At 33.4% G+C, this 12,143-nt stretch overlaps 1 protein-coding gene across 2 annotated transcripts in view; it reads left to right on the forward strand.

The window, feature by feature from the left end:
* The window catches only part of sav (scaffold protein salvador), a 78,386-nt gene that overhangs the window by 48,790 nt on the left and 17,453 nt on the right, over positions 1 to 12,143 (forward strand). For both annotated transcript variants that reach the window (XM_069815561.1, XM_069815562.1), the window contains one exon: positions 2,845 to 3,010. In XM_069815561.1, coding sequence (XP_069671662.1) covers positions 2,845 to 3,010 — 166 coding nt within the window. The remainder of the gene's footprint in view (positions 1 to 2,844; positions 3,011 to 12,143) is intronic.

Consider the following 12,143-nt stretch of genomic DNA (forward strand, 5'->3'; position numbering starts at 1 on the left):
TTCTGCGCAGTATCTCTACACACTTTACGAGCCCTTCTTGGTCTTGCTACCACCATGAATCGTATCATTTTACTGACTGGCGTCACCTCCAAAGCTAACTCAGAAAAGTAGGAGATATCTCTGAGGTGAGAAAGTGATTGGGTCATTTGCAGAATTTATGTAATAAGTGATGTCCATCAATTCATACCCTTCCCATTATTGCATTTATAACGATAGACTTATAAATTCCTAACAGTGAGTAGTTTCAATATTAATGTAGTAAACGTCACAAGAATTATTTCCTTCATGTGAAATATTTCACGAGAATAAAATAATCATAGTAACAGCTAAAATGCTGTGTCCGTACCAGCTAAGTATTTAAAATGTAGTATGATTATGTCCAGATAAAGGTTTTATTAATAATGTAATTGAGAAAAAAATTAAAGAAACATTTGATATTATATTTTCTTAAATATGCTGCATAAATTACTCTAGTCCAACAAATCAGTGAGGTCTGTGACACTATTCTGTTACTATGTATACACAGTTAAAAAAATTCCATAGATGTCAGCACAAGCCAAGATGACATACAAAGAGTCATGTTGATTGGACTGCTATTTTCACCCATTTTGATTTGGCGAGTTTGTGTGTCATGCTCTTGCTTTGTGTTTTAGTCTAAGTGTACATTTTTACTCTGTCAGATCTGTTTGTGTTGTGTTTTCCACAAATAACAACATATAAAGTCAAGATCAAGAGGAATATTAGTACACGTATGCAGTCGTTTCGTTGCTATTTTAAAGATTTTTAAGCACAAAAAAGATTAGGTTAGCACATACTTATGTTTGCTTTGTCATGTTTGTTACCTGTCAGATCTGTTACTCCATGTCATGTCTGTTACATCATACAAAACAGTGCCTAATTTTTTATAATTACCTAAGGTTCAAATATCTTCGCCTTAAGGGCAATCTGCTAAGATAATTGTTATTGAAAGAATGCTTTTCTGTTAATTACTGAAGAAGTTATTATCTTTATATTATCTTAGGTAACAGATCTAATATTAAGATATTTAAAATATTTGTTCTTTTTTGATCTGAAATTATTTCTGTTATTATTCTAGGATGCATGCACTGTTTAAAGAATATCTAATATAAAGAATAAAGATCCATTGTTTTGTCCTGTAACATACCTGACATTAGCCGTGTTATCAAAGATTCATTGATTCTTGTAGAGAATGCTGTAAAGCAAGGTGAGTGTATAGTGGCTGATTACTATGGCAGAGACATTGCATTATATTATTAAATGCAGAATATGCATTAAATAGTGCTTTAATTTTGACGTTCTCAATCGTCCATTTGTTACACAAATTTTGCAAATGACATGATTACTAATGTTCAGTCACATGAAAGAAGAGAGAATTCTCATGTGGATGGATAGGGATGGCAATCACTCCTTGGAATTAGTAAACATTCAGTAGATTCAGCCACGTCAGTCTTCTCTCGAAATTCGTGAGAGAAAATTCTTTGGTATTTTTCAGTCACGTTACCCAATATATGAGAGGAATGGAATGTCAGAGAAGCAAGATCGACAATAATATGGAAAATATTGATCTTATTCAACTCGATCAAGCCCAATGAAGAGAATGAAGGAACGACATACATGTTATAAATATACACTGATAGGAGGAAGAGTACAGATGGAGTAGGCTGCAGTATAGCCATATACAGATGAAGTGAATTCACACACCAACTGAAATACAAGTTAAATGCGAAGTGCTCAGACATTCAAGTGGAGCAAATTGCAATTTTAAAAGCACATGCAGGAAACCAACTAAGATCAGCTAGACTATGATTGACATCAACAGTCAGATCATGCTGCATTCACTCCAAAAAAAAAAAACCATTCGAGCCTCATTGGAAAAATTAAGAGAAAAGTGCATGTTGGAACTGTTGGAATTGGGCTGGCTGACAAATTCGTGAAGGATGCGGTGACCAGCAGAGATCTTGAAGATTACTATAATATGATCCCTAAAAGTGTGATAATGAATGAAATAAGTAATATCATATTAAGAAAAGTGAATGGGACAAAACAACCAAAGATGCAGTAACAAAATCCATCTTTCTGAGAATAGCAGACTAAAAATGAAGATAAAACTTAAAAATTCACAACAATGGTTATAGATCACGGTACCTACAAACGTTCAGAAAACCCTGTTATGTCCTTGTTATTATGGCAGCCAAACAGTAGACCACTTTCTCTTTGAATGTAAAATAATAGCTAAGGAAAGAGACATTTTAATAGGTGCTGTTTTATAAATAACAAACTGGCCTGTGAAAAAGACCATCTAATCAGGAATTATGCTAAGTATTTTGTCAATTTCACAGACAACATTTCCTTCCATAAGTTATAACCAAATTATAAAATTATATTTTGTCCATCTTGTACTGTGTACCTCATATTACCATTAGGCATATAAATTTCTACAATTTATTATTAATAATGATAAATGAGCGAATGTAGTATTAATCCAAGGTAATGGAGCATGTAGTATATAAAGGAGCAGAGAGAAGCATACACACAGATGAAGGATATTAAAATTGTTTATTATTATTATTATTATTATTATTATTATTATTATTATTATTATTATTATTATTATTATTATTATGTCATACATGGACAAAACAAAAGGTATTCATAAAGAGAAAAGGAGAAAGAAAAGATGAACATAATCGGTAACTATGTACAAATAATTGGAAACATATTGTACTGTATATTAATAAATTAAAATAGTTCTTATATTTAAATTTTTTTATTAGGTAATTGTAAATTGACTTGTCATGTGCTTTTTTTTTTTTTTTTTTGTAGTGATCCCACACTGGTTGACTGTATATTCAAGAGCTTCACAAGATTTGGACCACAAATTACGGTGGGAGATGTTCAGGTTACCAGAGTTGGATTGTTTCAATGCCATGTTGACCCGTTTGTATAAACAAGAAATAGAAGAAATAGTCATGCGTTATGAAGCTTACAGGTACGTTTTTGACAAAGAGGGCTATATGAGGCTTTTGACATTAGAGTTTAAAAATGCATGAATATAATGAACTTCAGACATTAATTTTTATGGTGAGATCACAGGATGAAATAAGACGTACGTATTTTCTTACATAGAATGATTATAACTTAATCAGTTATGTAGGCCTATGCATTTCTGTAAAAAAGATTCTATTTGTTACACAAAGTACCTTCCATTGCAGAGTGATAGATGTCAAAACAGTGAACAAAAATAGTTATACAAAATAGAGAAATGAAAAATGTCAAAGAATGTTCTTATTTGGAGAGGAAAGTAGTTAACAATCTGTATACCGGTACTGTATTAGGGATCTCATAAGTAATGTAACTTTTTAAAGTTTGGTGTTTTGTAAGATTTTAGTGATTTTTTTTTTAGTTGGGCAATGCAGTTTACAGGAAGCTGTGGCAGGCACGGCTCTGAAATAATTGAACAGGAGACTTGTCACACCATTTTTACGCAAAGTATAGAATCTCTAATAATAATGATATTATTATTATTATTATTATTATTATTATTATTATTATTAACATTCGATAGTTTCAGTTTTGATATGTAATTGCCAGTAATAAACACTGTGAAACAGAGAATCATATCTAGGATAGGAAGTGATATTGCATTGCAAAGGGTGAGAAGGAACCGAGAGGTGCAAACATGTCACAAAAATTTGTTTATTAGTGTTTCTTACTTCAAACTAGTCTACTTTATCAATTAAAATAAAACTCACCTTAATGTTTGTATATCAGTGTGCAGTCATAAGATTTCTCTTAAAGCATCTGTAATTTATTCGAGTTTTTTTCCAGCTCTTTGAACCCGATACAGTTCTCTATATCAGTGCTTGATGTAGTTTTAAAGGAAGTGATGGTATGCAACTAATAAGAGTAAATACAGGAAGGATGAAGTTACAGGAGAATGGAGAAAGTTACACAACACAGAACTGCATGCATTGTATTCTTCACCTGACATAATTAGGAACATTAAATCCAGGCGTTTGAGATGGGCAGGGCATGTAGCATGTGTGGGCGAATCAGAAATGCATATAGAGTGTTAGTTGGGAGGCCAGAGGGAAAAAGACCTTTGGGGAGGCCGAGACATAAATGGGAGGGTAATATTAAAATGGATCTGAGGGAGGTGGGATATGACGATAGGGACTGGATTAATCTTGCACAGGATAGGGACCGATGGCGGGCTTATGTGAGGACGGCAATGAACCTGTGGGTTCCTTAAAAGCCGTTTGTAAGTAAGTGAGTACAGGAAGAGTGGGGGCGATAATTTCAAGAAAATCAATAATTATTAACAAAAATTAATTTCAAAAGGGAATAGGTCATAGACTAACATTGGGTCCATTTAAAAACTTAAATTATAAAACAGCAAATAACCTCTTAGCCTGAACATAACTGCCTATTCATATCTTACTACATTTATTTAAAGAGTAAAACACATTTAAAATTGTATTCGAAACACAACAGGAACCACAGCTGTCCACACTTACTTTCTTTCTTTTGCTTGTTGGCCTCAGTGTGTAGTCTAATACAATTTAAAACAGATACTGATCTCATAAGTGTCTCACGGTCAACGAGGTTTGAATCTTGTCCATCCAAAATTATTGGAAGTTGTTGACCCTTTATATGAAAAATTGAAATTACCTACGTAAAGGAGCTTCTGTCATATTCATAATATGCAATTAAATGTAAACTGTCCGGAATGGATGATAACCTTATATAAAAGTACATTATAAAAAAGTCTCATTATACCATACTGGCTTTTTCCCAGATCTCATATGCATATCCTGCTCATACTGGCCACTTTAAGCACAGCATATTCTAAAGAAAACTCAGATTTGAAAAATGCTCATGTGATACTGTTCAAGTCTGCCATGTTATTGCAGTTCTACACTACCATTTTGACACCGATTACTAAACTAAACAGCCAACAATAAAGCTCTAGGAAATAACTACTGCCACACAGCCATTTATGTTCCTAATATCAATTTCACGAAATGACTATAATCTTACAAACAAGAAACACTAGTAAATAAATTTTTTGTTACATGTTTGCACCTCTCGGTTCCTTCTCGCCCTTTGCAATGCAAATCACTTCCTATCATAGATACAATTCCCTGTTTCACATTGTTTATTACTGGCAATTACATATCAAAACTAAAACTATACAATTATAATCACAGAAATACCAAGTGCTAGCATTGAAGACCACGCTACAACTGGTGAACTGGCGCCAAAAATTGAGATGATTAGAGGTCAGTAGGTCTAAGGATTTTAAGTTTAATGATAGAAGGTCTAATTTTATAAGTCTAATGTCATTTTGTCTTTGGAACCAAGTCTAATACAACTAGTCCAATTTACAAAAATGTCTAATACTACATAATCTAACTTGCAATGACGTCTAATACTATTAAGCCTAAATTATAACAATAATACATCTGTTACCTGTATATTATTGTTTATTACATATAACTCGGGAGTAAAATACAGTAGGCCTAATGTTGAAGTAGTTGTGCAATGAAAACATAGATTAATCTACATTTTCATCTTCCGGTACAGCATAGAATTTCAGCCTGTAGCTTAAAGTTCTCAAGTACAAATCAATTTCTCCACGATCTTTATACTGCTGGTAAAATGTTACCATTCTCTCTACTTACCTTTGATTAATTTGGTACGATTCCTTTATGGGATGCTGAACTCTTCCATGTTCTGCCAGGAGCTGTGCTATGAGCACTTCATTATTACATTGGTCTGTTTTTTCCTGTATATTCTAAAAACTTCCATAAGCTATAGATGCATGATGAAATATAACAATTTTCTGAAATTTCGAATGTCATTCTTCAACACTATTTATAGTTCTTTGGAGTCCATTTAATACAGAATTAAACACATTCCACACTTTGTAGACTTGAATGTTATCCAAGTCCTCATTGGTGACACAAGTAGCATTGCAAGCGTCTCTGGGTGAATATCTCCAGTAGATCCTATTGTTGGTTCTACTTCTCAATCTTAAGTGGTAGTCAAAATTATTATGAACAATAATTTTTTTACCTTTAAACGAATTTATAGTATATGTACTCATTTTGCTAAAACATTTCTGAAACTGACAAGGTACTGTATTACTAAGGAGACGTATGTTCATTATTGTAACAATATCAACTTTTTAGTAAGTATTGTTAAAATTACTTGAGGTTTATACATACATTTTATTTAGAAATTTACATGTTAGATGTGAATTTTGTTTAGACATTTAGGCATTAGACATTTTTCTTTTAGACTTGAGTTGTTATTGAACATTTTTTTATTAGACTTCATGTTTTATTAGATCTATTGTCCAGTAGACCTGCTGTCCTTAGACGTAATGACCTGAAACCATTGCGATAGCATGCATGCCAACACATGTCACTTCAAACAAGTGAAGAAAACTAAAGAAATCACAGTGTTAGGTTGAGAACACTACCCGACACAGAAAAGGTAGCCAAGAACTAACAAGTTAGTTATGGTTGGGTTGCCATGGCAACCAACTTACTTTGTCACCCCTCTCTGGCTGGACATACTGCTCTTATGAGTACTAAGTCTTACCCTCTGAAAACGCATCATAGTCTGTGGGTGCCAGTAAATGTGTAAATTTCTTAAGCTGCCAAGAATGAGCTCAAGGAGATAGGTTTTCGTTAAGTGTTAATGGAAACAGACAACACAAAATTGCAAATTGTAAGTATAAGTGGTATAATGAATATATTAACTCTGGGGAGTGGGGGGAGGGGAAGTATGTGTGCGCCTGCTATTAAAAAAAATAAGTAACTTGTTAATTTAAATGCACCAGTGGAGAACCACTATGGTTATTATTGTATATTGTGAACATGTGACAGTCATCAATTGTTAATACAAAGAATATAAAATGGAGGCGATAAAGTTTGAGATTAGAGTCCTTCTAAAGCACTACTGAAAACAAGAACCTGCTGCCACGGCTTGAAGAATATGAGAAGTAGAGGGTGAAGGTGTCATTAGTGAGTATGTAGCACAATGATGGTTTCAGCATTTCAATAATGGAGAAGGCGACATTAAATACAGTATTTACAACATGTGGAAGAGCTAAGGTATAGAATATTGAGAATACATGCAGAGTTTTGAAAGAAAATCCACAAAGAAAGTACTCATAGGTTGTCAGAAGAACTTGGTGCTTCAAAAGACGCAATACATCACCACAGTAAAATGCTTAGAAAATCATACAAAAATTGTAGATCTGTACCTCATAATTTGACATCTGAACAGGCTCAATGCAGAGTGGATATCTGTTGTCAGCTTATTGCTAATCCCGTGGATGATAATTTATCAGGAGAATTGTCACACACGACGAAAAATGGGTATATTACTGCAACTCTGAACAGTGTCTCGATTCCCATCAGTCTGCGAAACTCATCTTTAAAATTAGTTCATTCCCGAAGTAATGTTATGTGTCTGGTTTAATTTTGAAGGCATGATTCACTGGGAGTTTATTCCAAATGTGTATTGTGCAGTTGATGCGGATCTTTATTCTCAACAGCTAGAACGAGTTCATGAACTTTTGAGAGAGATACCCGACATTAGATAATCGAAATAGAATTCATTTGCAACAGGACATTGTGAGACTCCATGCTGCTCAAACAACCGTGGAAAAATTCAGGAATTGAGAGGAATTGAACTGCTATTACACTCAGCAAATAGCTCTGATCTTGCGCCTTCAGATTAACACGTGTTTTGATCCATTCCCCACTTCCTGCATGGAAAAAATTTAAGAACTTTGGAAGCCATAAACATGGGTATCATCGAATTCTTACTTACAAATGGCTTTTAAGGAACCCGGAGGTTCATTGCTGCCCTCACATAAGTCTACCATCTGTCCCTATCCTGAGCAAGATTAATTCAGTCTTTACCATCATATCTCACCTCCTCAAATCTATTTTTACATTATTCTCCCATCTACGTCTTGGCCTCCCAAAAGATCTTTATCCTTCGGCCTCCCAACTAACACTCTGTATGCATTTCTGAATTCGCCCATATGTGCTACATGCCATGCCCATCTCAAATGTCTGGATTTAATGTTCCTAATTATGTCAGGTGAAGAATACAATGCATGCAGTTCTGTGTTGTGTAACTTTCTCCATTCTCCTGTAACTTCATCCCTCTCAGCCCCAAATATTTTCCTGAGCACCTTATTCTCGAACACCCTTAGCCTCTGTTCCTGTCTCAGAGTGAGAATCCAAATCATAAGAAGATTCATCGAATTCTTCGCATCATAAACCAGTACCTTTGTGGGATAACAAACCTTACTCAAGACCATAGAATCTAATAGTTTTTACTTTGAAGTTTAGATTATTTTCTTGTCACAACACCAACCAAAATTTTGCTCCAAAACAAACATTACTTATGAGAGTATCTGTAGTCATTATTGGCAGTTCCCTGCAATTCGAGAAAAAAATACTAGATATCACATCATCTATATGTTCCTGTTCATGTTTATGTTCTTCTTTTATTTTATTTAATATTATTACCAGGGAAAGGATTTATATGTAAATACATATTTACTTATAAAGCTAATATAATTTATATTTTGCATTATCTTTATGTTTCACAATGTGTAGGGTTGAAAAATCCTACTTTTATTTTCCATATTTTTCCATATTTTAGAGTTTAGTACATATTTTCGTTAATTTCCATATATTTTCCATATTTCATATAAAACAGTCCATATTATATTAGGTTTAACAATAAAACAAAACAAAATTCCATTAACTTTTAAAAATACATTTCAACAATAGAGATTTAAACACATGTTCAGTAATCCCTTTAACATCAGAGTTATTTGAAAATTAGCAGTCCTATCAACAATGGGAAAGTAAGTTACAAAACTGTATTAATTTAATTTAAAATTTTTAACAGACTTCAGTTGTGCAGCTCAACAGTTAAATGCCAGTCAGAGTACACATAGGTTCAGTTTTGTAAATCATACTATAAAGACGGTAAATATGCCAAAAGTACGTCATTCAGTCAATTTAAAATCAAAACTAACAAGTTACATTTCAGAATTTAAAGAAGATGGTTTATCAACTGACAATAAAATATTATTTTGTAATTTGTGTCAGTGTGCAGTATCATCTACACAAAAGTTCCTGGTGCAACAACACATTACAACTAGTAAACATCAGGCCAACAAACAACTAAATTCCAAGCAGAGACAATTGTTTTTAACACAACCAACAACATCGAATGTAAGATCTGAGTTTAACATCGACCTGTGCCGTTCTCTCATCTCTGCTGATATTCCTCTCTACAAACTAAAGAATAAGGTCTTCAGGGAATTCCTTGAAAAATATACTCAACATACAATCCCGGATGAGTCAACACTTAGGAAGACGTATGCTCCATCCATCTACGATGAGACAATACAGAAGATAAGAGATGAAATTAAAGATAGTTCAATTTGGGTTTCCATTGATGAGACTCCCGACAAAGAAGGTAGACTTGTTGGTAATGTAGTTATCGGTTTGTTAAGTGAACAATATTCTGAACGAATTCTTTTACATTGTGATGTTCTAGAAAAGTGCAATAACAAAACTATAGTTAAACTGTTCAACGAAGCTATGGGTATCCTGTGGCCAAAGGATATTATGTACGATAATGTGTTATTCTTTATTAGTGATGCTGCCCCTTATATGGTCAAAGCTGGACAAGCATTATCTGTTGTATATCCTAAATTGACTCATTTTACTTGTGTGGCGCATGCATTTCATCGTGTGGCAGAAGTGGTCAGAGACAATTTCCCTAAAGTAGATTTGTTGATTTCATCAGTGAAAAAAGTATTTCTCAAAGCTCCCAGTAGAGTTAACGTGTTGAAAGAAATGTACCCTGAAATTCCATTGCCACCAAAGCCAATTTTAACTAGATGGGGTACATGGCTAGAAGCAGTTGAATATTATGCCGAACATATAGACTCTATTAACAATGTTCTCCTTGCATTGGACTCTGAAGATGCAGTCTCAATTGATACTGCGAAAACAGTTACCTGTGACATAAGTGTGAAGAATGACTTAGCTCACATTCAGCATACATTTTCATGCATCATAAAAACGCTCAAAAGTCTCCAAAATAGGCACATTTCACTATCTGAAAGTTTTGAAATTATAAATAGTACTGTGGAACAACTGAATCGTGGTAGAGGTAAAGTTGCAGATGCAGTAAGAGCTAAGGTGGACACTGTACTTTCAAAAAACCCTGGATATGAAGAACTACAAAAGGTTGTTGCTGTGATGAGTGGTGAATCAACAGTGAAGATTGACTTGGACTTATCCCCAGCAGACATTGTGAAATTGAATTATGTACCAGTTACTTCTTGTGACGTCGAACGCTCTTTTAGTCAGTATAAATCTATCCTCAGAGACAATAGAAGAAGATTCACTTTTCAGCACTTGAAAGAAATGTTTGTAACCTATTGTTATGGTAACAGACAATAAAAATTGTGTTTTGTTGAAACTACATTGGAAGATAAGGTACGTCCATTATATTTTTTGTTTAGTTTGATTAAAATGTACCAATATTTAACGTACATAGTCATTTTTTTATAATTTTAAGTCCATATTTAATTCCATATTTTGGTAAAAATCCATATTTAATTCCATATTTTGGTAAAAATAACTACATATATATTTACATATTTCATATATTTTTAGTCCATATAAATCCGTTCCCTGATTATTACATTTTGTTAGATATACTGTGCCATTTTACGTAGGCCACTCTGGAGGTAAGTTTTATAAATTAAAACTATCTGCCTGTGTGTGAGTCTCTGTGGTTTTTCCCCTCTCTCCCTCAAAGTGTGGTCTGTGGATCACAGTGGTGGTCATATGTCAATTAGTCTGTGGCTTAAATGAGTAGGCTATAATAAATTAACTATCATATTTCCCGGTCATATTTGCTAGTGTATAAGATACCCCTTATTCTTTTTTGTACACATTTTTTTAGGGAAAAAATTGAATATTATAACAGATTTACAGTACTTCAAATATAAACTAATACATAGGTCTACTTTCACCAAATACCTGATCTAACTAGGAAAGAATGCATTTCAATCTTCTTCGTCAAAACCCAGAAATTCATCTCCAGACCTAAATGAAAAGTCACTTAAAGTATCTTCTAAATCAGAATTTGAGTCCTCATACAACAAATTGTTCTGTTTACCATCCAGTGAATTACTAATGCCACACTTCTTACATGATTTAACCACTGTCTCAGTTTTTACAGCATCCCATGAAGCTGTGACCCATTCACAAACTCAGGATCAGCATATAAGATGCACTCTGTTTTTCAGACCTATTTTCAAAGTAAGAAGTGTGTCTTATACGCCTGAAAATATGGTAATTCTTATAATTTACACTTGATAATGTCATGTTTCTAATCAGGAAAACAGATGCAAGACTGCATTAATTTCTAATATGAATAATTTCAGTTAAGAATAGTAATGCTGGAATCATTGTTGATGTTAGCAATTTAACCTTATTTTATGAACAGAATTGAAATTATTTATTTTGCACTTAAAAATGAAGTAATTATAATTATATTATGAATTATATTGATGTTCTAATGGTCACCATACTTGCTATTAGATCAGAAGTTCGCAGATTCAAACCCACCCAAGAGCGATGAGTTTTCAGAGCAATAAAATCACTAGTATGGATTCCTTCATTAGATAATAAAGCTAGAAGGCTCGTGTCTTAGATTTACGGCACATAAAAGAACACTTGTCCAAATGAGGTGGCTCCATACAACATGTACCAGCTATTTCTCGCAAAAATTTGTAGGTAGCACAAAAGAAAGTCTGAAGTACGTGAGGATTTATTCCATCCCCTACTTCCAATCCATATGCATAACACTATGGTTATCACATTACACGTACGTGACTTCTAAAGGTGATTTACTATATCAATTTTAAAATTTGCTATTAAAGTTCGTATCATCCTTTCTTTATTTCAAAGTATAATTACACTGATCAAAATAAAATTCATGTAACATTATTGTAGAAAATGAGTTTCTGTGCATTGTTAAAAATCCTTATATTGTTA

The sequence above is a fragment of the Periplaneta americana genome, chromosome 17, assembly GCF_040183065.1.
Source record: "Periplaneta americana isolate PAMFEO1 chromosome 17, P.americana_PAMFEO1_priV1, whole genome shotgun sequence".
In the NCBI taxonomy this organism is placed as follows: Eukaryota; Metazoa; Arthropoda; class Insecta; order Blattodea; family Blattidae; genus Periplaneta; species Periplaneta americana.